Source organism: Schistocerca piceifrons, chromosome 2, assembly GCF_021461385.2.
Source record: "Schistocerca piceifrons isolate TAMUIC-IGC-003096 chromosome 2, iqSchPice1.1, whole genome shotgun sequence".
NCBI classification, from domain to species: Eukaryota; Metazoa; Arthropoda; class Insecta; order Orthoptera; family Acrididae; genus Schistocerca; species Schistocerca piceifrons.
In genome coordinates, this window is record NC_060139.1 from 840,623,676 (window position 1) to 840,651,607 (window position 27,932).

At 37.7% G+C, this 27,932-nt stretch overlaps 1 protein-coding gene across 1 annotated transcript in view; it reads left to right on the forward strand.

Annotated features, from left to right (window-relative positions):
• The window catches only part of LOC124776996 (laccase-9-like), a 162,524-nt gene extending 145,236 nt beyond the window's left edge, over positions 1-17,288 (forward strand). The window contains exon 10 of the mRNA XM_047252244.1: positions 16,694-17,288. Within this exon, the coding sequence (XP_047108200.1) occupies positions 16,694-16,929 (236 nt within the window). The 3' untranslated portion in view covers positions 16,930-17,288. The remainder of the gene's footprint in view (positions 1-16,693) is intronic.
• The last annotated feature ends 10,644 nt before the right edge of the window (positions 17,289-27,932 follow it).

The window sequence follows — 27,932 nt, forward strand, 5'->3', positions numbered from 1 at the left end:
TATACATCTAACTAATGGCAGCCTCAGATGAAACTACTTCTCCTTTGAGGGGATTGTTCATAAGTAAAGCTGTGGCATGGCCATGGGCAACTGAAAGTCACCCTGCTATGCCCATATATTATGGGTCATCTTGAGGAAATTTTTCTAGCCTCTTTAAGACCCCTTTTCTGGTTAGGTTCATTCACGATATCTTCATGACCTGAACTCGGGCCAAGACATCCTATCCTTATTTCTCTACAGCCTAATCATATCCTTTCCCATTCACATAACATGGTCCTTCTCAGTCTAACATGCCATCTAACTGGTTATTAACCTTCACTTCTCTGATGGATCCAGCTATACTGACATTTATATCAAGCTCTCTAACCATCAACAGCACCTGTCTTTTGATATCTGCCATCCCTTCTACATTAATAAATTATTTCCATATAGTCAGGCCACCCATGTATCACACATCCACAGTGATGGTAGTTTCCGTGTCCAGTATGCCAAAGGTCTCACTAAAGCATTTTCTCGCACATCTAGTCCACAGTCAGATTTCCCACATCATATTCTCACACACAATTAATCCATCACTTTCTAGAACCACTTACAACAGATCACCTCCCAATCCCACATATCACCCAATATCATTATTCTAGACAGGAGTAACTGAACCATGGCCATTGCTAGGGCTTCAATTGTCCATCATCATACCTGAAAATGAAGGACGTTCTAACCACAATCATTCCCACCCCTTCTAAAGCGTTTTTTCCATTGCCCAACCAGCTAAACATTATCTAGGTTCATCCCAATGCCACTCTCAACCCTTCCAACATGGGTCATATCCCTTGTGATGTTTACTTAAGTGGTTGGAGGTTGAAATTCCTTGGTGACACATGCAGAACCCCAATTTCACAATCTGAATTTACTTTTGTTGGTAGTTATGCAGTTTAATGAACAACACAAAATGATTGAGTTAAGTTTTGCATGATTTCCCATTTATTCATATTAGATGTTTTCATGTGAGTGATGCCCAGTCTCTATTAATGGAAAATTCTTTAAGCATTACTCCATTGGTAAATTTGGAAGAAAACTGTCCCACCAATTTTCATCCAAAACACTCATCAAGTAACGCGAGCTTACTTTTCAACATCATAAACAACATTAACACTCAGTGGTAGCTCATTTACACAATATATTCATGTTGTAATTACATGGTTCACTTGTAAATAATATAACTTTACAGACTATTGAATTCACTCCCAACACAGTAATTGTAATAGTCCACTAATGTTGTTCTGGGCTTCATTCACAGACTTATTTGATACAGATCTCCATACTACTCTCCTGTGTAAGCCTTTACATCTCAGAATAACTATTGCAACCCACGTCCATTTGAATGTGCTTACTGTTCAGGTCTCTTTGTCTCCCTCAGAAAGTTTTCTTCTCACACTTCTCTTTGATACCATACTGATGATTCCCTCATGTCTCATCATGAGTCCTACCAACCAATCCCTCCATTTAGTCAAGTTATGCCACAAATTTCTTTTCTCTCCAATTTTATTCGATACCTCCTCATTAGTTACATGGTCTACCCTTCCAATCTTCAGCATTCTTCTGTAGTAACATATTCCAAAAGTATCTATTCTCTTTTTGTTTGAACTGCTTAACATCTATGTTTCACTTCTGTACAAGGCTAGACTCCAAACAAATAGCTTCAGAAAAGATTTTATAACACTTCAGTTTACATTCAGTGTTAGCAAATTTCTATTCTTTGAAAACACTTTTCTTCCCATTGCCAGTCTACATTTTATGTTCTCTCTACTTTGACCACAATTGGTTAATTTACTGCCCATATAGCAACTCTCGTTTACTAATTTTAGTGTCTCATTTTCTAACTTAATTCTTTCAGCATTGCCAGATTTAGTTCAACTACATCCCATTACCGCTGTTCTTCTTTTGTTAATGTTTATCTTATATCCTCTTTTCAAGTCACTGTCAATTCCATTCAACTGAGCTTCCAAGTCCTTTGCTGTCTCTGACAGATATTAAATGTCATCAGCAAATTGCAGAGCATTTATTTCATCTTCCTGAACTTTAATTTCCTTTCCAAATTTCTTCTTGCTTTCCTTCACAGCTTGATTAATGTACATATTGAATAACACTGGTGATATGCTACAACCATGTCCTACTCACTCCTGAAGCACTGCTTCCCTTTCATGCCCTTTGACTCTTATAACTGCCATCTTGTTTTTGTACAAGTTGTAAATAATCTTTTGCTCCCTTTTCTTTAACCCTGCTACCTTAAAAATTCAGAGAATGTATTCCAGTCAATATATCAAGATCTTTTTCAGAAACAACAAATGCTATAAATGTAAGTCTGCCTTTCCTTAATTGATCATTGAAGATAGATTGTAATTTTAGTATTGCCTCACATGTTACAACAATTCTTTGGTACCCAAACTGTTGTTCCCTGAGGTCAACTTCTACCAGTTTGTCCCTTCTTATGTAAATAATTCCTTTACAAACATGACTTATTAAACTGATAGTTTGGTAATATTCATTTTACTTCTACCATTACAAGCTGTAGTAATAATTTCTATTATTTGCTGCTTTTTATGGACAGTGATCTCAGCAAAACTAACTACACCATTGTAATCAGTGAATTGAAAACTACTCCCTGAATACTGAATTAATGAGAAATATTGTATGTATAACTTTTCATGAATTTCAAGCATATGTGGTATACTTGAAACTGCACTGTTGAAACATACTTAATTATTTGACAGGAATAGAGTAGTAGCAGTTGGAATAGTCCCAGGTTGCCATGTTTCACCCTGTGGAGGACCCAGATCAAAGAGTTGCCCATTTCACTGCAGCATCCTGCTGCAGTGCCAGCAGAGGATTATTCTATCCCATCAAAAGATAGGACCACTTGGCCACTGGCAAACTGTGAGGAAGAGCAGAGTTTACTATCTAGTGGCAAACAGGCTGCTTAGTACAAAATGCTTGATTTTAATTCTGCCCCCCCCCTCCCCCCCTTGCAGCATTAGCTCTAGCTTTCCTGAGTTGTGTAAATGGGAGCTATCCTTGCAACATATTCTTCATTCCTGTGATCTTCCTGGCCTCAGTCTATACTAAACCCCCTGCCCCCCCCCCCCCCCACCCCTCCCACACACAAACACTCTTCCCAACAGTCTGCCCTTCTTCTTCAGTTCTGTTCCCCCCTCCCCAAGTCTGCTGCGCCAGCTCATCATAAACATGTGCTGCATGAATTCACTGGTTCTGTCACCCATGTGTCACATTCCACGTTCCTATCCTGTTCGCCTGCTCCCTTTTCCTCCCCTATTTCGATCTCGTGCACCTGCTGCCTCCCTTTGAGCCATGTGTATGTTAGCTTCTTAAAAGATTTGTGTAAAAGTGAGTGAAGTTTTCATTCTATTCTCTATGCCTGTCAATGAGTCAGTGAGACTTCTCTGCAGTAAATTGTTACCTTTACTCTTAATAATTTAAATTCTGCTGAAACCTTCTCTGTTATACACATAAAGTTAAATTTTTGCATATACATTGAGAGCACAAAATATAATAAAATGTAATGTTGTTTGTGTTTGTGTTTTACTGATGATGCAGGAAGGCCAGTACATTTGTAACTCTCTTGGTCTCTTTCACGTACGCATGTGGGAAGGCCAGTACATCTGTAACTCTCTTGCTTTCTTTCACATACACTTGACACAAAGAATTCAATTAATGAAGCTAATACTAGAAGCAGTAATAATGACTATGCAAGATTTTAATGGTTACATTTGCTTATGGTAACAGTATCTGATAACACACATGTCTATTTATCAATCTGCTATAGCAAGAGCAAACACGATTTATGGAATGTAGTACTTTATAGAGAAATGCGTAAGATGCAATGAAGTGCAGGTTGTGTGGAGCACTGAACACATTGACTGGAAAAGAGTAAGACAAGTTACAGAGTAGGTTGAGCACTCATTTGTAATCACTTAAATAATATTGTTTCTTTGGTGGCTCACCAGAGCATGCCGCGGAGCTCACCCAGGTAGCCTCTATAAGTGGGCCTGTGAACTGTATGGATACAATATTTCTGAAATTGCAGGTGTCATGAGTGAAAGTACATCACTCCTCCCTTCTTGGAATGGAAAAATCACATACATAAAAACACTAGGCATAGAAAAGTACACAGTACAGAAAAAAATCCATGGTACAGATAAAAAGCACTGGTACTAAAAAAGCACTGGAACCAAAAAAGCACTGGTTCCAAAAAAGCTCTAGTACCAAAAAAGCACTGGTATCCTGAAAAAAGAAGCACTGATCTTACAAGACACTGAGATTAAGAGTCATGGAAAACACCAGTGATGGCATTGACGTCCATTTCATCACCTGATGGTGGCAGCTGCTGAGGCATGTGGTGGGCAGGTGCAGGCAAGTAGGGAAAAGAAGTGATGAGGGGGAGGTTTGGCACACCTTCCCCTGTGCCATGAGAGGCTGTAGGACAGGACTGGGGACAGCATCTTCATAGTGACAACTTTGTCACGGTCAGCAGTTAGTGCCAAAGGTTGCACAGGACCCAGCGACATTGTCGGCAGTGGCTGCGGTGTCAGGTACTGTGGGAGTTGCACCAGTGATGGCAGAAAGCAAGCATTGAAATTGGTATAGGCTGAAAGGTGTATTGATGATGAGAAGGCACCTAGTGGCCTCGTTCAAGGAGAGCTGGAGGTATGCTTCCAATTAATCAGTCTTGAAAAAGTAGTGGGTGCCTGACAATTTTGCAAGCAACTTGTTAGGTAGCCATCGGCTTCTTCACAATGCCCTGTAGTGCAGCCCAGTCACTGTAAGAAATAGGCTGAATGATACTGGCTGATATCAAATGGTCTAATTCAGCCTTGGCAGAGTCACACAACGTGACAGGTACCTGTTGCACCTTTCACGATAATGTGGGCCTGAAAACTGGTAGCCCAACTGAGCCCAGGGGAAACAGGGATGAAAATTCAGAGCAGAGGGACTCCAGTTACTGATACAGAACTTGATTTGACACTAAATTTACCTCATTGCATCTAACCTGAACAGTTCTGTGGTATGGGGGTGATCCACAACAAGGAAGGTGAGAGAGTGAACAACAGAATTGTAAGAGACAAAAGTGGAGAACTGACCTAGGATTGGAATCTGCTGTTTATTGTAGCTAACCAACTTCTGTGAAACCTGAGTGAGGGCAAGGGAGCCGAAGTACACATACATTTGCGTGTTTACTAAAGTCACTGCAGCTCCTGTGTCCACTTGCATTTTAGTGGTTTATTAAACACACACAAGTCAGTAAATAATTTGTAGAGATACAGTTTATATCCATCAGTACTACTGTATCTGCCTTTGAAGAGGAGCTGCACAACAATGCAATGTGCCTTTTTCCCGACACTTATTGCAAACCACTCAGTACTCAGGGCATGCAGCATGCTCATGTTGGATGAAGCAGTACGGGCAAGATGGAAGGTGAGCACACTGCCACTGCCGTGATTTGCCCTGCTGCTGCTGTGGCCATAACTAGTGCTGCCCTATGGGACACTGAGTTGAAGGTTTTAAAAGGTGCAATGGCTTCCATGTAATCCTGAACATGTGCAAAGTGCCTAACGGGAGTTGACTGCACAACTTCTGATATCTCCCCAATGCAGAAATTTGACTACCTGCAGCCCGTGACACTTCAGAGGACTGTGCTATATTGAGTAGATCCTTAAGTGTCAGATTCTCACACTGAAGTGCTTTTTCACAGACTTCCCTATCTGAGGCCAGATGAATAATAATGTCACACACCATGTGATTAGCGAAGGATTCATGATGATGGGTACTAGTGACAAATTGACAACACTGGCTCAACCCATGTGATACTGCAGTACAAGCTTTGCAAGATTGGTTTGGGCATTTTGACGATGGTAAAATTCTACATGCATTGCAATGACATGTGTTCTGCCACTTACAGATTGAGAGAAGCTTGCACAGTTCATCATATGATAAGTTGGCCAGTTCATGCAAAGATGCAAGTTGGCATAACAACTGATAAATGCATGGCAAAATCCAATAAACAAAGAAATTCCTACATAGATCTGCATCTTCCACATAAGAAACGTGGAAATCTTGGCATAACCATGTCTTGTAGGAGTCCCAATATCAGCCAATTCATTGTATGCCACAAAGGGCGATGGTTGCACTGACAGAAGACTAATCTTTCAAAAACATTCTGACCATCCCCACCCTCTTGTTCCCCAAAGTTGGTTTATTAATGTTTGGAGTAAGTTAGTAACTTGGGCAGCTGATCACATTTTCACACCATTTGCCACACTTAGATTGTGACACACTGAAGTGAGTGACAGAAACAGTTGATCTTGTTTGTTATGTATTGATGGCTAATTGTTCTTCTCCTTTCTGTGGTTTATCATTCTATAACTAAGTAGAAGGTGATTAGGTAGGTATTTCAGTAATAATATGAATTCTGGTGGACTTTCTGCAGAGTTACACAAATATTTTCAGTCATTTTACTTCACAATACAAATTGATAAAACACCTATAACTCATTGTCCATCCTTTCATTTCAAATTTGCACAACCAACTGCACAAAAGAAAAGGATTTACCTCTAGCAATATGCAGCAAAGAAGTTACTATAATATATCAATCTATATCTGCAAAACAATCTTTGAAACATACATTTCATAAATAAAACACAATCAATTGTCTATCTTTTTTGAAAAGTCAACAATTATTATTGTAATTACATTAAGTATTTATAATCATCTACATTTAAACATTGTTAAATAGCTTTGTAGTAATTGCTTTTTAGTTTTTTTGTCTTTGGTGTGGTATCATTTGCTTCATACGATTCAAGATTGCTTAGTATGTTTACCTCACCACAATCACTTTTGTTACAGTAGCCCCCCCACCCCACCCCACCCCCCCTCACCCTCCCCCCAAAATTTTGAAAGCATAAAATGTGAGAAAAATTTTGATACAAATAATAAATGTGGTTACATCAACAGTTTTTCGTTATGTGATATACATTTTTTTGACTCTCTTAGCATTACCACTTCATCCAAATAAGGTCAAGAGCAGAATTTTGCTTTACATTGTTCTTTTCTCACATATTTTCAAAAGTATTTCAAAGTCTGAACTTTTACTTATTTTGTAGCTCTCAAATTATTACTGAATATTATATAACACATATGGGATAAGCAAAATATGGCACACATAACAGTAATTTTATCATATTGGCATCACAGTAGAACTTGTATTTCTATAAAACGTCTGCATACCAGCATTTACAAATCTGTCTTCAATAAGCAAAACATCATTGACTGGTAAAGCCCTATGACCAAAAGAAAACATCTTAATCCATATAAAGTCATTTGAAGTGCTTTAAACAAAATACAACAAAATACGTTAGCTCAAAAAAATGGTTCAAATGGCTCTGAGCAGTATGGGACTTAACTGCTGTGGTCATCAGTCCCCTAGAACTTAGAACTGCTTAAACCTAACTAACCTTAGGACATCACACACATCCATGCCCGAGGCAGGATTCGAACCTGCGACTGTAGCGGTAGCGCAGTTCCAGACTGTAGCGCCTAGAACTGCTCGGCCACTCTGGCCGGCACATTGGCTCACAGGACAAAATTAATGTAGTTAGTAAGGAACTTAATCCTTTTTCTCATAACACTGATGAAATTTTTTTGTAACAACATTTTACAATGTCTTACTTCCAAGTTTACCTTTCATACAAACATTGAACACTCAGCATATAAAAATATGCTACAACAAAAATTATTCCTTGCTCTGTTTTGCAACAACTTTCCTTTTTTTTTTTAGTAATGTGATGGATGCTATAAGGTTAGTACTGTTGGATGGGATCATCCACTGAAGTTGTGGTGACATAAACAGGATAGACTCCAGACAGAGAAGATTGAAGAGCACAGTGGGAATAGAATCCAGACAGGAAAGAATTAGAATAGAAAGAATTAGAATAGAGTGAACCAGAAATTAAGAATGGATACACCCAGCTAGAGAAGGCACCACTCACCATGTGGTGTGACTACCAAAGTCCACAGACCGCCTACCTATTCCATGTGCAAAATTATCAATTTTTATCACTTATTTTGTTTTAGTCTCTGATTGTTCCAAAAATTTTGGATTCATTAGTTTTCATATCACAAAACAGATTATACAACAGCATAAGAAAAATTGCTTTTCAAGTCTTTCAAATTATGTTGCAGGATGAGATGACTAGCTCATTCTTATACCTTACATGTTTTCTTAAAAACTGGATTATTTAGTTGCTTATGTAAAAAATATTGGTCATAAATTATGCCAGAAATGTCACCAACACTGAAATTTACTTTAAAGTGTTGTTCATTAGCTATTTGCCAGTGTTACATTTAAAATTCTTTTTTCGCATTTACATAAAGTATGCTGATTCAGTGAGACAATATGAAAGTTGAGAACATACACTAAATAATATTAAACATAAAAAATCTATCATGGTAAACACAAGCAAGTGATATACAGTGCAAGAAATTGCAGTTATTTTGTGAGAAATGGTGAGCTGCCTTCCACACACATTCCCAGAACTAGTACACAAGAAATGTCAAAGTTTCATTGGGTGACCAATAATTCTATACAGCAAAAGGAGATGCTCTAATGGTCAGTTTTCAAGTTTCATGGATTTTTTTACGCAAATATCATGATTAAAGTTAACATGGAAATGAATTCACAAGATGTTAATACTTTATATCCAATAACTAGATATTTAGTACATATAAATTATATCCTATCAGTACCAACTCTTTCAAAATGCCATTGCTTTGGAATTATGCAGCTGTTAAATAAAATTCAGTAACTGTCAACGAATCAGACCAAGCTCAAACTTCCATAAACATGAATCAAAGACTAATGATCAACATTACTTTTCCTAACTTCCTGATAGCCATTTCTCAGGATTTTCTGTAGCATACCACCATAAACAAAAGTACAATGCATTACAAAGCAGACCACCAATAAATCCCTAATGTTTCATTTCCCTAAAATCATTATATACCTCATCAACTTCACATATTCATTATAGTTCACAGTACACTAAACTATCTCACTCACGAATTCATCTCAAAATAAACTTATCAAAATTATAAAATATTTCACAAAACCTCATAATACCTTCAAAATTCCTCAAATAGAAATTTTTTTATGCACTGTAATTCTTGTATCCTGTTCAAAAATAGTACAGCATGAGCCAAGAAAAATATGTTAATTGTTAACTTCACATACAGGTCTGAAAAACAACATGATCTATTTTGCCTTTTCCTCTCAAAGACAACACAATAATAAATGAACTGACATAGCTTATAAACTTTTTACTTGTTTATTTTCCATAAACATTCTTTTTATTCACTAAAGCACTAGATGTTTTGGTATTGCTAACACTGGCTGACTATAGTAATATTTTCTCACTCTAACTCATTAAGGTAAAAAAATTAAATGTTTTTTCTTAATGCATATTAAATCATTTGAAATTACTATCATGTTGGGGAACTTATCCTCAATTAATCCATTATACTGAGACAGTAACAGACAAATACATAGTATAATGTAATTATTAAAAAAATGGATAGGTAAGTAACAGACAAATCTTGCAGCATGGAAATTCAAATTAAAGAAGCAATATTCACAAGCAAAAACAAAAAATCAGATGGTAAATTTTGACATATTAGAAAATTTTCCACATTTCAAGTAGCAATGATCTCATCTCTATTCAACATTTCACTGTACAATACAATCTGACTTTGATGATTATTTTTCTTTTCATGTAATAGCTCAGTTAAATTATTATTCTACATGGTCCTGCACTTTCATGTTTGCAAAACTCATCTAAAATTTTACTTCCACTTGTGTCTTAGATTCCTCCATTAACTACTTTCTCCAGCTACAAATACTTACCAATAATATTTTACATGATTTCCTGAATATGAACTACCGTAATACAAAGTCTCTAAGTCCACTGCTTCCTCAACATAGTTCTCCACAAGACATCAACACAATCATCATTTTTATAATTATCCTCATTATACATATATTTTTAAAAAACTGATATGTATAATTTTTTCATGTTTGATGCAACTAGGTTGCTTTCCAGAATGAACATTTTTACCATTTACTCTATTATCTTCCTTCTCCTTCTGATGATAATTGTTACCATTGTGATTATATGTTCCCTCCTGTTGTGATTATTACTGTGCTAATTTTGATTACTACCTCTTTCAAAATGTATGTCTCTCTGTTATGGTTGTATTTCCCTGCTTTTTTCAGCTTTGACCAAAATCTGCCTAAAAATCCTCTCTCAAAGTCTGCATAGGTTGTGTCATAATTAATATATTGATTTGCCCAGCTTAGTGCGTAACCTTTCAAAAAGTTCAAACAAACTTGATTTTCATAATATCAGGCATATTCGACACAAAGTTATCTCTGCATTGCTGCAGAAAATCTACAGGGTGTAAACTACCTTCATCTGAAAAGTTTTCACTGGAATGTTGAAAAACATAGTTCCAACATTGTTAACATCATTAGACAATTCTTCAACTTTTTTACACAAAACAGAAACACTACTTTCTAGGGAGCTAGTTTTGCTGTTACTTACTTTTTCAAAAGCATTTTTTTAACTTCAGTAATCTCATCTTTGACAATTTTAACTTTGTTATTAAATTTAAGTTCAATTTCTTTCATTGTGGACTCCACAGCCTCTACTCCCCCCAACCATCCAACCTCTCAATTTTGTGATCAATATAATATAACTGAGCTTTATTTTTACCGATACAGTCAAATAATTCTTTTTTGAATGACCAGTATATGTGAACTGATTCTTATTTTCTTGTTTATGATTTTCAATTTGCTCATTTAGTTTTGCAAACTGGTCATTACTCATTTTATTAACAATGACAGCATGGTACTTACATCATTATCATCATCTTGGTTTAATTCATCCATTAGTTTATTCAGTTCATTACCAACATTTTCCTGTTCTTGTTTCACTACAATATTTAAGTCTGCCATGTCTGTATTATTCCCTATTGTTCCATATTCTTCAATGACTGTCATTGTTAATAAATACACAATGAAACACTACCCCAAAAAAGAAAAAAAGAAATAAATAAAATATTTACAGTATTTAATTGTTTTGTTGGATGTTGATACTGCTAATTGTTCACCTCACTTTTTATTTTTACCATCCTTTTCTTCTTCTTGTTTGCAAACTCCTTTTTTGCTGTTATTGTTGGTGTTTTGTAACTGTGGTTCATGTCAGAATGATTGTTCACATAAAATTTTCACAGTATCTTTAAATTTGCAACAAGAAAAATAATCCAACCAAATATTCACATTGCACTTTCGAAAAGTCCTGGATGACATCAGTGTATTCTGACCATCCCACCCTCTTGTTGTTCCAAGTTGGTTTATTAATGTTAGGAGTAAGTTGGTAACTTGGGCAGCTGATCGCATTTCACACCACTCGCTATGCTGAGATTGTGACCCACTGCAGCGAGTGAGATGGACAGACCAATTTTAAATAACCAGTTCTCTTAATAATAAAAATATTCATCTTTTTTGTTGATCTTCTTTGTTTTGTATTGATGGCTCATTGTTTTCCTTTCTGTTATTTATCTTCCCACATCATCTAGAGGACAATCAGGTTGGTATTTTAGTAATATGAATTCTGGTGGACTTTCTGCATAATTACACATATATTTTCAGTCATCTCAATTCACAGTACAAATCAATAAAACACCTATAACTCATTCTCCATCCTCACACTTCTAACTGCACAAAAGAACAAAGGTTTATCTCTAGCAAAATGTAGCAAAGAAATTACTAACAGGTATTGATCTGTATCTCCAAAACAATATTTGGAACATACATTTCATAAATAAAATACAATTAACTGTCTATCTTTTTTTTAAAAGTTCACAGTTATCTTTGTAATTACATTAAATATTTATAAACATTTACATTTTAACATTGTATTTGTGTCTTTGGTGCGGTGCCATTCACTTCATATAATCCAAGATTGGTTAGTACTTTAAGCTCACCATAATTAGTTCTATTTCAATGTGCATATGCCATTTGTTTTAGAGCAGTAGGGAGAGCCTGCTGTTGTTGACATTTGCCAGGCATCTTAGCACTGACACTAACACATGGAGAAAACATAGCCCTCACTCATCACCAAATTTTTTATAGCAGGAACAAACAGGATTTATGGAAGATAGTACTTTATAGAAAAACACATAAGGTACAATGAGGTAAACATTGTGCATAGCACTGAACACATTGATTGGACAAAAGTAATGCAGGTCACAGAATAGGCCAAGCACCCATTCGCAATCACTTAAATAATACTGTTTCCTTGGCCGTTCACCAGAGAGCACCAGCGGGCTGACCCACATGACCAGTACAAGTGGGCTTGTGAACTGTATGGACATGTGATCTCTGAAATCGCACGCATCATCCTTCATCCTACATTTGTCAATTAGTTACTTCATAAGATCCACCACATACTTTGAATAACCACTTAGCTCATTAGTGCTCATTAGTTCTAAGCTGCACGTTTACATGTTCTTTTGTTTCATACTTATTATCTCTTTGTTCACTCTCATTATATTCTCTGATGAAATTTTATGTGTTGCGTCTCTCATTTCTTCGAAACAAGCTCTTTTATTGCAATTCTTTCCTCATCTGATGTTAAGTTCTAACACAATTTTTTTAAAATCATTTGCTAGTATATTCTTTATTTTCATATGGTTTCTATTTTCATAACAACCACCTGTTGTTTATATTAAGACTCTGCTTCCCCGTTTCTCCTCTTTGTTACTACTTCAGGTACTGTCCAAAATGTGGTAGCATTTCACTAACATCAGGAGCACTTGAGTTTCACTTGTTGTACACTTTTATTTGCTAGAATTTTGACAACAAAGATTTGATATAATGCTTGCAGACTAATGATGGACTGAAATAAATATTCAGTAATCTGTCTGCAAGATTAATTCCTTAGCTTCAAAAGTCTATCTGTTCTTTGTTTGTTCTTTACTATGGTATGCAGGTTTATGGGTGACACAATCTTCCTTCAGTAAATGTTCATTATAACACTGTTGGGTTCCTCCCACAAATTTATCATTGACATTACCAATAGCTCTGTCTTTATCATTAGAAACCTGGGGGTTCCATCAAATTCCCCATCATTTGGTGCTTATTTATGAATATTCTGTCAACAAGGTTACTGTTTTCAGTTTGACAACTAAGTATTGCTGCATACCACGAGACATTTCTGTGTAACTTGTACAAAAAATAATGTTGGATAATTGGAACATTGGAAGAAGCGTCTACTCATAAACCACCACAATAGGAACAATTATAAAGGGCTGGCAGGCAAACATATTTAAGAAACTAAGGTAAATGTCAGATTCAAGAATTTTTTAAATCTCTCACATCAGAAGAAAGGCAGGAACAGGAAAAATATAAATTAAGGGACACATTTAAGAAAGAAAAGGAAAAAGTTCTCCACAACTGTATTTTCTCATGTGACAATCATGGGGAAAAAAGTCTGTTGAATGTATAAAACACAGAATATGAATAATAGCCAAGATAGAAGATGGGGTTATCATACATGATATGACAGATGTGCGGGTCCCACTTCTCATTCAGTTGCCTTCACATTCAATATGGTCTGTATCTGAATACCTCCCATTAGAGGTCACTTGTACCTCTTTTTGCCAAAAGTACCTGTAGTGACCAGAGAACAGTCTGTTTAGTATCTCAGTGATTTCATGTGAGTCCTAATAGAACTCTTTGGTACAAATGTGTAAGAAAGACACAGCAGTAAAAATAACCACACTTAAATACTACCAAAGAGAAATACATCTAGGGCATGACAAGAGTTATAAGTAAACATTGCTTTAGTATTTTTGCACAAAACAGCAGAAGACATTTTAAATCAGAATGAGAGCCAATATACAAAACTGATTGACGAAAAGGTATATTTACAGTTGTTTAACATTAGTCAGAAATTATGCAGATAAGTCCTCGAGGTTACAGTTTTCAGCCATATAATCATAGTGCTAATAAAAGAAATTGGCATCAACTATACACACAAGAAGCAAAATAATGTCTCAGATAATAAGTGTTGATTCATATTACATTAAACAGCTCTTTCAATACTGTGTGCACTAGAGCATATGTGAACACAGGATGTTGTAACATTAATTTTGTAGAAACTGTTTCCAATGGATTTTTTTAAACTCTGTAGTAACCTGTTTCTGATTTGCATTGATTGAGCCAAGGAACACTTTAGAACAGTAAATAACACAATATAAACAGTAAACAAAAAACTGCATTTGGAACCCAAGACAGCAACAAGGATAGAAAACAGTCACAATCTAATAAAAAATAACAGTAAGAATCCATAATGGAGGCTAATATGCAGTAACCAGCAGACAAATTTAGGAGGAAGGATTGGTAAATACAAATATGTCTTATCAGATACAGTTAGTATAAGAAAATCTGACAATTAAAATCTCACATTGCATTTTATTATATTTTGTGGTGCTAATGTATATGCAAAATTTTAGTTTATGTTTATGGTATGGAAAGTTTCAGCAGAATATAAATAATTAAGAATAAAGGTAACAACTTACTGCATGGAAGAATCATTGAGTCATTGACAACCTCTCCCCCCCCCCCCCCCCCCACCCACACTCACACATACATACATACATACATATACACACCTGTACAGCTACATTGTGCCGGATGAATCCACAATTGTGGAACTGCAGTCTGGCAGTTGAATACACTGTGCAGAGCTTGCAGTTCGACACAGTTAGGTGGGTGTGAGGAGAGGAGTTGTGTCAGGTGGAGTGAGCAAGGGGAGAAAGGAGGCAGGTGGCAGGAGAGAAGGTGGCTGATGGCTCAAAGGGAGGCAGCAGGTGTATGAAATAGGGATGATGGAGGAAAATGCAGTAGGTGAACATGATAGGAATATTATACATGGGAACCAGGGCCAGTGAATTTATGCAGCTTATGATTATGACGACACAGGGGAGTAGATGTGATGAGAATGTCATGTTGTTGATTGTAAAAAGGACTTATTATTGTCTTAGTGCTGATCTGATTATCTACTTCAATACTTTGCTGCTATTTACAGTTTCATAGTTACAGAAGTTGAAATTTAGTGCATCTGTGTCTACAACAATGTTAGCATAGCTCTACCTAGAAGATAACATGTGTTACAAAGAAAAAAACAGCCTAGTCCATCAAAATCTAAGCACTGATTGTCACTCTGTGAAAATATTAGTATTTTTATGCAATTACTAGTAGCGTGGTAGGACAGTTTGACAATACAGACTATAAAGATACATAAGTACACATTAAGATAAACAATGGAAAATCCTAGGTGGAATGTAACAGTATTATGAAAAGGATAATAGCTACTCACCATGTAATGGAGCTATGGAGTGCCAGAGAGGCCGGCCCCTCCTGCCAGAGGTTTGAGTCCTCCCTTGGGCATGGGTGTATGTGTTATTCTTAGCATAAGTTAGTTTAAGTAGTGTGTAAGTCTAGGGACCGATGACCTCAGCAGTTTCGTCCCTTAGAAATTCACCCCGCCCCAGAGAGGCACAACACTGTCAGAAAGTGTACATCTCTCTCTCTCTCTCTCTCTCTCTCTCTCTCTCTCTCTCTCTCTCTCTCGCTCTCTCTCTCTCTCACACACGCACACACACACACACACACACACACACACACACACACACACACACACACACATACAATGATGAAAACACAACAACAAACAAGCCAGATGGCTCCAGCTGTCAGAGACTGTGGTCATGTGTGTGTGTGATGCATCTGTGTGTGTGTGGGGTCTGACAGTTTTTTAATTGTGCCTATCTGTGACTCAGCATCTCTGCTGTATGGTGAGTAGCAACTATCCTTTTCATAATATTGTTACACATTAAGTCAGTTATTCATGAGAAGGGAAGACGAGAACTGGTAAAGAACTCTTTGGGATATGATTATCTGGGAATTGGCATCTTCAAACCAAGTGTAGGACATAGGGATGCCAGCTGCATTCTTTGAGGAAGACTATTAGTAAAGAATATCGTTCAACAATAGTACAGGGTGAAGACAACAGTTTGGACCACAGCTGCAATCACCTGAGATACATCATGTTTTATTAGATTCACCAGATCAATAACAACAAAACAAATGGAAATCATGGTTTACTTTAACCTCGTACAGTTTTGCGATGGCTTCATATAAGCAAAGTTGCTAAATTTCAGGCAAAATATTTTATTAACCATAACTCCATAACTACACATTTGCAGACCTATGTTTATATGAACTTTTTCTTTACCTTTACTTGTAGAATAACATATTAAAATAATTGCATATCATCGTGAATCACCCTGTATAATACTAGTCACAATGTGTTGTGTCAAATAGTGTGTTGACACTAAAACACAACAAGTGAGTGATTGCTATGAGCCAGAGAAACACCCTGTGACTAATATTTAGTATACTGTCATGCAGAAAGAGAGGTGAACTTCACAACTTGCATGATTCCTGGATCTTCAGATGTTGCAGAACCAAAATTTGATTTTCCTTTATTTTTGTTTTCAGGATACTGGTTCTTTCACTGTCATATATCAAACCATGCAGAACTTGGTATGGGTGTGGTACTGAAAGTTGGTAGACATGATGAGATGGTATCAATTCCATCCGATTTTCCGCAGTGTGGAAACTGGAAGTGGACTTACCATGAAGAAGTTGCTGGATCAGCAAGATCTTGTGGAAGTTTAGTGGCACTGTTGTTTTGTTTGTCCCTCCTGGAAGTGTATTACATAGGCATGGTGTGATATGTTCTGTATTTATTGAATTAAAATTATTTTATTCTCAAAATAACTAATTTCAAGCAACTTTGTTCTGTTATGGTTTAATAGTTTTGGAAATTTTTATACAATAAATTTAAAGGTTCTTGCAGAGTGATTTTTAAATGTAACAAAGATTATTATAAGCTCTGAGATATTTAAGGTGCTCCACTATGTTACTAACTTAGGATAAAAATATGTTCACTGAATGAAACATTTTTAGGAATTGATGTCATGCTGCTCTGCAAAAAATTGTTGGAGTTTGAAGGGATTGTTGGTTGAGTGGAAAATAGATGGTACTTGTTTGCAATGATTATGTAAGTAAATGATTAAAGTTTTGAACAATATAACAATATCAATATTTTATTAAACTACCTTGAACATGAACTGAAATATCAGGAAATAGTAACACTGAATTAATGGGGAAATTGACAACTAAAATTGCTTTGGAGCCTATTGCTGATGAATACACGTTGTCTTGGATCTTCCTGATGAATGTAGTTAGTCATTGTTGCCCCCCCCCCTCCCCCTGACAGACACACACACACATAATGTACAGATAATACTTACATATGAGTGTTTCAGGCCTCTATGCATTAAAAGTAAGCACTATGTTCAAGTAGAATTTGATTTGCTATTAACCATGTACTGTGGAATAGACTTCAACATTAAACAATCTATGTTTTTTTTACAATAGGATTCTTAAAAAAATGCTACTTTAATGCAAGAATATCCTTAAAAACAAATGTCAGTTGTTGCTGGTATCATGGAATTTTCTTAGTTCATAGAATGGTTGCTTCAATAAATAGCCATGATTATTAACTTTGAAAGTGCTGTTGGAGCAGCTATTGCAGTATCCATTTGAACTATTTATCCATGTGTTTGGGGTACAACAGCCATGATAGCACACAAATTATTGACACTTATTTTAATCTGAATAACAAACACCATTAACACGTACATGTTGAAAATAAACAAGACTTTGTGACTTATAAATTGTGACAAATTAACACTAAGCACAATGTGTCTCTAAGAATCAAAGAAGTTCTCACAGTCTACTTTCATGGAGCAATGCTTAACAAAGCAACTGCTAAAACAAAATCAACAATGCTTCTGATGATTGGCTTGTGATCTCATTGACATCTGTCAAACACAGTATGTGATAATCATATTTTCTGCATTAGCTCCATAGGGGGGAAGCAGAGCATCATCCAAATAGCTTGCCTGAAAATGAACTTGGCAACAGGCAGGTCAGTGATGTACTGCCAGGTTGGCAAAGGCTCTGGTGGCTGTAGAAAGCATTTCTGTGGAAAGCAGGTGACAGAAATGGGAAGACCTTCCACTGGAAACAGCACAATGTAGTTAGACTTCAGAACCAGGAGTATCAACAAGCTGCAATTGAAGTTTGGATTATACATCAGGCAATAGGTTCTAGAGTACCACGTCAGATTCCTGTGCCTTTGCAAGCTGAACAGACTCAATAAAATCTGTCACACTTTTAACTCGCAATAGATAGTTGGTGACCATGTTGTTTATATCAGAAATGTAGCATATTTCAGTGCAGAATTGAAAAATAGATTCCAGATGATTGTATTACTGCAGCCAACATTTGTTGTTATTTTTCCTGAAGGCATAGATAAGCAGCTTGTGATTGGTAAATATCATAAATTCTCTAGCCCTCGACTGTGGTCGAAAGCACCTGACTGCTTCATACACAGTCAGAAGTTCATGATCACATGCATACCATTTCTGTTGAGATGTGGAGAGCTTATGAAAGAAGAAGCAAAATGTTGCCAAATGCATTTCACTTGCTGCTGCAACACTGCATCAATAGCTGTCTGACTGTCACCAGCTATTAAAATGCTGTGTGTGTGTCCTGTGCATGGTATGCCAGGTGTGCAGCATTTGCTAGGCTTTGCTTCATTACTTCAAAAGCAGAGCTCATCTTATCTGTCTAGTGGATGGGTGAATACCTCTTAGTCTTGGGTCCAATAAGTGATGCAGCTAATGGTTCTTGCAACTTGATTGAGTGGGCAAATGTTGCTGGAAAAATTCAGCATCCCCAAGAAACAGCATAGCTCCCTGATGGTTTATGGACATGGGATTTTCATGATAGTTTTTCTGGTGGTGGCAGTGACCTTGTAGGTGAAATTAGATGGCCAAAAAGGGAATCTATGCAACAAAGACACCATCTGTGACTCCCAAACACGAAAAATCTGAAAATATGTAGCATCTAAGGATTCCAACTGTCAAACAATTATCGCAAAAAATTTCAGTTATAAAAACCTACGTGATTATAATAATACGAGGGCTGTTCAGAAAGTAACCTCCGGTTGATTTAAAAAAATACACCAAGTTAAATAAAAATATTTTAATATATACATCTTACAACTACATCTTTGCACTATTTTTCTACATAGTCTCCATAGCGATTGAGGCACTTATCGTATCTCTTCACAAGCTTTGAAATTCCTTCTGCATAAAACTCACCCGCTTGTGCCTGGAGCCAGCCTGTGACCGCATCTTTGAGCTCTTCGTCGTCATCAAACCGCTGTGACCCGAGCCATTTCTTCAAATGCATGAAGAGGTGATAATCACTTGGCGCCAGGTCTGGGCTGTAAGGTGGATGGTTGATAACGTCCCACTTGAAGGACTCAAGAAGGGCCGTTGTTCTGCGAGCAGAGTGAGGACGGGCGTTATCGTGCAAAAAAACGATACCGGAAGTCAGCATACCACGGCGTTTGTTCTGTATAGCCCGTCGTAACTTTTTTATTGTTTCACAGTACACGTCTTGATTAATGGTCGTACCATGTTCCATGAATTCAACCAACAACACCCCTTTGGCATCCCAAAACACCGTTGCCATCAGTTTTCTGGCAGAAAAATCTTGCGAGGCTTTTCTTGGTTTGGTAGGCGAATTTGAATGTGCCCACATCTTTGATTGTTCTTTTGTCTCAGGGTTCACGTACTTAATCCAGGTTTCGTCACCGGTCACGATTCTGTTTAACAATGGTTCTCCTTCGTCCTCATAACGTGACAGAAAGTCTAATGCAGAGGCCATTCTTTGAGTTTTGTGGTGGTCGCTAAGAATTTTGGGCACCCATCGTGCACAGAACTTACGGTAACCCAATCTTGCTGTCACTATCTCGTACAAGAGAGTCTTAGAAATCTGTGGAAAACCAGTAGACAACTCCGACACTGAGAAACGTCGATTTTCACGAACTTTTGCATCAACTGTCTGAACGAGTTCGTCAGTCACCAATGATGGTCTACCACTCCTCTCTTCATCATGAACATTTTCTCGTCCACTTTTAAATAAACGTACCCATTCACGGACAACTCCTTCACTCATAACTCTTGGTCCGTACACGGCACAAAGCTCATGATGAATAGCTGCTGCAGAATATCCTTTGGCTGTAAAAAACCTTATGACAGCACACACTTCACATTTGGTGGGGTTTTCTATTGCCGCACACATTTCAAACTGCCACAAAAACTGAACTAGCGCAGGTACGACGTTCACTCGACCATGGCTTGATGCCGACTGACCTGTTGAGTGCGTGAACGCACAGATGGCGTCGCTACTCCCCCCACAACCCGCACTGTGACCAATCGGAGGTTACTTTCTGAACCGCCCTCGTATTATTTCACAACAGACAGCTCATAGTTAGCCTCTGGGTGCCAAATGATTATCAACATCACATAGTCATTAGTAAAAATGTAATTTATGAAGATGTCATTATTGATAATAAATAAGGTGTAAATAAGAGTCATTATCCACAATACCCACAAGTGAGCTTGAAAATGGCACTGTAAGCTGAAACAGATGAGCTTGTGGACAAATTACTAAATACAAACAAAGAAAGATTACATTGCAGCCACTGGATGCAGCGCTGAGAAGCTGTGGGACAGGAAGAAGGGGCAGTGGGTGGGAAGGGGGGGGGGGTTATGCAAAAAAGGAGAAGAGCAGGGAAAGAGAAAGAACGTGTTTTAAGGATAACTCCCATCTGCGCAGTTCAGTGGAGTGGGGAATCCAGATGGCTCAGGTAGCGAAGCAGCCATTGAAATTAAACATAATATGTTGAGCTGCATGTGGTGCCACAGGATGGTCTATTTTACTTTTGGCCACATTCTTCGATCCTGGAATCATCCCGGCCTCAACCTCCAGTAACCTACTGTCCCCATGTCCTCCAACCAACAGTTTCCACCCCATCTGTCCTGTCACCTCCTCCGTATTGTCATCTCCCACCCTCTTTGTGTACTGCCCCCTGTCAAAACACTTACCCATCTTTCCCCTTCCCCACTACTCTCCATTATCAACTCCCCCCCCCCCCCCCCCTCCCCCACCTTCATGCCCCACAGCCTCCTGATGCTGCACCTGTTGGCAGTCTAGTCTCTGCACGCTCTCTCGGACAGTGCTCTTCTCCCCTCCACCTGTACCCTGCTATCTGTCCCCCTTCCCTGCCCCCTCCAGATTACTGCTTCCATTCTCTGTGATAGTTGCTTTCTCGTCCAAGGTGCTGGAAATGGCAGTCATGTAGCGTGAGGTGTGCTTTTTTGTGTGAATGAATATGTGTGTGTTTCCTTTTATGATGAAGGCTCTCTCAACAGAAAAGAACAAACCCCGTGGTCTTTATCAGAGCAGTTTGAAATGTTTTACCTTGTATCTGGACTGAAGCTCAGAAAATTAGATTTGTTGTTGGATACACACAGAGTGACATTCTGCTGCGGGTACAGACATTATGAACAGTTTGAGAGAGCATTTCTGTATAAATATTGGTCTGAGGCCATACAAGAAGCTCAAATGTGAAGTATTCAACCCAGCTCCATTCAGTAGGAAACATGGAAGCATAAGAGGCTATTTTGAAAAATATTTGAATAAAACCAGGTACTGGACAAACTCGGTATCTCAAGTAGGCATGCTGCAAATTTTAAAGAGCCATCTGCCTGCCCAGATTAGGGAAAAACTCATTACCATTCTGGAACATGACACCGAATACTTTCTATCTGTACTGGACTCAATTCAAGCCTGTTAATATGTAGATAGTGCCACAGAGATTTATGGACCAACAAGTGAACAACGGATTCATAGTACAACACGGATGGCAACCTTACCCACACAGACATATGGTAACAGTAACGGTAATCATAACAGCAATGGCAAAAGCCGTAAATTCAAGGCCAGATATAAAAGAAATGGGCAGAAATTTAGCAAAAACAACTACAATGGGCAAGTAGTAGCGTATGACCAGCCTGTACAGTACTGGCAATGATCAGCCGATCGCTTGGTAGACATAAAACAATACCATACAGCCAAATAATCCACAGACAGCAGAATTTGGCAAGCACATTTGCCGAATAACATGCAAAGGCAAAGAGAATTTCAGTCAAGAGCCTCACAGGATCCTAACTGGTGAAATCAAATACCAAAAGTCCATATAGCAGAAGTTACGCCTAACCCAGATGACACCGCGACACTGGAAAACTTGAACCGGTCATGGTAGGCCCCCATTCTGTGACCTGGAAGGAGAGTGGGGCCATGAGCTTGATTGACACTTGTTTCATCAGATACAATCAAGGTAGTGATGTGAAAGATGATCTGTATCAAAGTAGTGAGGATACATAGGAAAACTTGATAGAGGGCAAGATACAAGCTACCATTAAAGCCAAAATGTTTGACCTTGATGTACTCATTTTGGTTGACACAGGTGCTATGACTAATTTGATGTCACAGGGATTCTTTCAAGAACTGAAGAAACGTGGGTGTATACCCACACTGCCAGTGCAAAATTGCAAGGTACAAACTCCAGCTGGTCAGAAAACAGAAGGAGTCAAAGTACAAGCTATAATTCCCATAAAATTAGGACAGTTTTCTATACAATGCAATTTTTTGATGCCAGAGAAATTAATAGTTGACTGTTTAATTGGTATGGATACATTTAGGACATACCAAGTACAAATTGATATAGGCAAGGGCCAATGTCATTTCACAGTAAATAACCAATTATTTGCAAGAGACCTAATCAGGGGAAGTACACACAGGCATAAAACTGAAGTTACTCACAACTTTGAGGTTCAATTGGTAAATCACATAGTCATATTTGACAAAAAATAAAACAATGAAAAGTTGGCAGCAGAAAAGCTGAAACGTACAACACAATTTTATATAAGACAAATGGTGTTACTTAGAATACATCCCAAATCCACAAAAATTGGAAAACTGAATTGTAGGTGGCAACTACTATACACCAGACCATACATAATTACTAAAATCCCCTACCTGAGAACATAGAGATTGATACACACAAATACAGGTACCCTTACAAAGACTTGAAAATGTTTATATATTGAAAGAAGGGCTGTATACCCTCTAAATTGTATATATGTATAATAATATTAGATTCAGAATACTAGAAAGACACATTCCAGAATTTATGCAGTTAGTAGTTAAGGAAAATTTTTGTTTGTATTTTTTGTTATATGTTAAATGTGTAAATGATGAGTACTTGTAACGAGGAAGAATTTTACTTTTATGTGTCTAGTGATGATGATACTCTAAATACAGTGCTTTGCCTTGCACATAGCCCAGTTCTATACAAATAAATCAATTTGTGAAACACTCGGTAGCGTGCAATGCAATACGTAACTCGCTGTGACGCAAGTGGTACCAGAGCGATGCAGCACGTGTGCATTGGGGAGCAAGCTAGTCAACAAACCATAAGTCCATGTGCACCAGACAGGCACAGCTGGAAAGTATTAGAATCCCCAAAACAAACAAACCTGATGAGCTACAGCCCATACTAGCATTTGTAAAGCCTATAGAATAAACAGAAATGTAGAAAATTAAGAGAGAGTTTATACTACTAGGTCTACAACTTTGCTTCCGTTTATTTTTTTTCCCCCCCTCCATAGTTCGAGGCTTTATTGTGAACAATTTACAAAACAATTATGATTCATAGTATTGCTCATTGCTGGCCACGACATTCTCCCATCCTTTGGATAGCATACAAATCCCATGATGGAAGAACTGGGCGTCTTTTGTGGGATCCGTGAATCAATTCAATTTTGCACTTGTTCATATGATCAGAAGTGCTGGTCAGCCAGACTGTATGCCACTGATTGAAAAGGGTAGTAGTCAGAGAGAGCAATGTATGGAGAATACAGCAGAAGGGATAGGACTTCTCATTTCAACATTTCCATGTATATTTTGAAGGGTTTTGTGATGTGGAGTCGAGCACTGACCTGCTGCAAAATTACCTTCACATGTCTATTGCTGTATTGTGGCCATTTGTGTTTCAGTGCTATGCTCGAACACATCAATTGGTTTTGATAATGATCTCCTGTGACTGTCTTTGTCTGTTTCAGTAGCTACGAAAACGTTCTGTCTTCAACGACCATGCCGGTCTTTGACATCAAAATCACAGTTCTTAAGGTGTTGAAAACATTCTCTGTACATTCATCCACTCATAGTTCCCTCACCATTGGTCTTACCCATCATTTTAAGAGCCACAGATGCAGATTTTTTCATGTTAAAGCAGAAAATGAAAACTTCCCGCAAATGGCTAGAAATGGGTACGTAAGTTGACGTACTTAATCGAGAATAACCTTATTATTCAATCGCAAATTGACTAATGTTTTTATGACATTATGTTTACAGATGCCTAAATTTATTGTATTACACCTATGACCAACCACACAAACCCCACTTACCTCTACTGCAGTCTATTGCAAAACGATGGAAGCAAAGTTGTAGACCTAATACAACTACGACTATCTACACAATACACACATACAAAGATAAGCTAAGGGATAATATACAAGGAGCAAAGGTCTTGCTGCAGTGCTAACACTAGTTCCTGTCAGATCACCAAAGTTAAGTGCTGTCAGGCTGGGCTAGCATTTGAATGGGTGACATACGGCTGGGAGAGCGGTGTGCTGACCACGTGCCCCTCCCTATCCACATCCAGTGATGCTTATGGATGGATGATAGGATAATACAGCGGCTGGACGCTACCATTGAGCCTTCACAGCCTGTTTGGGAAGAGCTTAGTTTAGTTTCATTATATACAAGGAAAGAGATGCTAAACTACGAGATATTTACTTAAGCTACGCTACTATATACGTCATATCTATATATGCACAATATAAGGGGCGTTCAAAAAGAAATGAGCCGGAAGCATAATTACTGAAACCAGTACCTGTATGTTAGAAGTATTGACCCTGGCTGTTGAGACACTTGTCCCACTGTGACACAAGGTGGTGAATAGCTGTCTCATAAAATTCCCAGGACTGCGATGTTAACCATTTCCGCATGTACAGCTGGATGTCACCATCCACACGAGTGCAGGAAAGATTATGCTGAAATTTTTCTCTGACCAAGATGGCCCTCTTCTGATTCACTTCCTGCAGCACAGGATGACAGCCCAGCATTACTCACAAACCTTGACCACCCTTCGCCAAGCGATCAAATCAAAACCAGCAGGCAATCTCACTTGTGGGGTCATAATGCTCCGCGACAATACAAAGCCTCATACAGCCAATACAGTTGCGGCACTGCTGCAGAAATTCAAATGTGAGGTTCTTGGCCACCCTCCATACAGTCTAGATCTCTCTTCCTGTGATTACACCATTTTTGGCCCCCTAAAAAAAGCTCTGAGGGGAAAACAATTCACCTCGGACATTGACGTCCATCTGTACATGTGGAACTGGTTAACATTGCAGTCCCAGTAATTTTATGAGACAGCCATTCACCACCTTGTGTCACAGTGGGACAAGTGTCTCAACAGCCAGGGTCAATACTTCTAACATACAGGTACTGGTTTCTGTAATTATGCCTCCAGCTCGTTTCTTTTTTAATGCCCCTTATATCTACAAATTTAAGTATTGAAAGTGCATGCACTAATCATATTTGATAGATGAGAAAAGGCTTGCTGAAGTTAAATTAATGAGTTGTCAGTATTGATGGCAAACTGAATAAGAGGTTGCACCATGCCTCTAATACACTTTATCTTTCAGATTTATAAGGTAAGTAGAAATGCGCACATGACATTAAATACGTGTTGTGATAACACGATTGCACATTGAACTGAATGAATACATGCTTGAATATACGAAGAAAATATTAGTAGCCATCAAGCCACTATACACTTATCTATAAAGATTTACTTTTAAGTTAGTATCAAGGTTTTCTTTCCAGGGAACGATGCATCAACACATCCTAAAGTGAAGAAAAATAAATGTTTGGAGATTGTTAGGTAATATACAAACATAATAAAGGACCACACTGCAAGTAAATACAGTTGTAAGTTTATGATACATATGAATGTAATAGTGTGAAAGTATGTGAAGAAGAAAACAGTTGCAGTACATCACCTATCACGAGCCTGAGCTAAGGTACCAAACAATCAGCAGGTTGAAACCCAACTATCGTGTGCATTGACTAGCCATGAAAGCATCAAACAGCTGAATTACATAAAAAATTTTATCCCTGTTTGTTACTTATGCAAATATTGTTTTACGTTCATTATACGTAACATATCATATTGATGATACAACTCTGTGAACCACAGCACATGAAATGGTTATCCTTTATACAATGAACATAACAAGTAAAGATTGAGCTGCACTTTTAAAAACTGAATAAGTATTTGGTATTATTGGTATTGTCAGATTTGAGTTATGGTAAGAAACAACAAACTATTTTGTTCTTGGGATCACAATTAAGTCTATTAACAAGATGTAACTGAGCACATAAATGCCTTTCCGTGGAATTTCCACAACCCTGTAGTGTGTAGACACTTCTTGGAAAATGCTAGAGAGGTGAGGCCATGCTTAGTTATCTGAGCAGCACATAGTACCTATTGTAGTGATTATTGTTTACTTCTTTGATTCTTTTTGAATTGATAAACATGCTCTGACAAGAAGTCACTGTAAATTGAAATCAAATGTATGTCAATTTATGCTATAAATGAAAACAGTATCTATTATTGTATGAATGTTGTATGAAGCATGTATAACCAAACAAGAGTAAAATGTGCACCCTATATATGAGAAGCGGAGAGAATATGTTACAGACTATAATGTATATGAGCAACAATAATGGCATGTCATCAAATGAATAGGGTAAGTGTATTTTGTAATTGTATTTGTATTTTATTATGTTACATGTACAGCATGTGGAAAGGACACTACAGAAACTTTATGTAATGCAACTGTATGAAAGATGTTCAAAAACAAAGCACAAAAACATACAAAACCTAGCTGCAAAGTGTTAAGTGTATGTGTGTTAAAACAATACATGTGTGTGCATGGTAAATTTAAATGGCAATACTTTGTGTAATATGAATTTTCTGTGCTCAACAATGTTGTAAAAGCAGCAAGGAACTTACCCTGTCGACAGATGTTGGATATGCAGCTGGTCTCCTCACTGAATGAATGAGAGAGATAAGGTTAAATAAATTCCACAGGTCACTGATATGGAAACCAGTTGTCACCACATCAAAGATTTCACAAAGGATCACGCCGCTAAACACATGCTTCATGAATTTGTGCAGTGAAAGGCACTGTAAATGCACGACACAGACACTCTGGTATCTACTGGATATGTGAGCATGAACTGTGATGACAACTGACATTGCGCTGCGTGCACATACTTTGCAAACTAAACACTTGCAGATGCTGACTGACTGTAATGGGACTATGTGGTTACGGCATGCACTTTGTTAGGAGAGAAATCTTATATACTTATGGTTTAAAAGTTGCTGACATGCCCATATAAATTGATAATTATTCAATGGCCAAAAATAAAGGTTTTGCCCATACTGGCCAGATTTATCAAACCCCAAAAAGGGAAATAAGCTCAGCCGCTGTGCACCTCCATATGATGTCAGTGCACAGCGGGAGGGGGACAATTGTATTGAATCGTATTATTTTTCTTTCTTTTCTTTTCTTATGTATAAGCTATATGTAAACTGAATGAGCTATAGACCAAA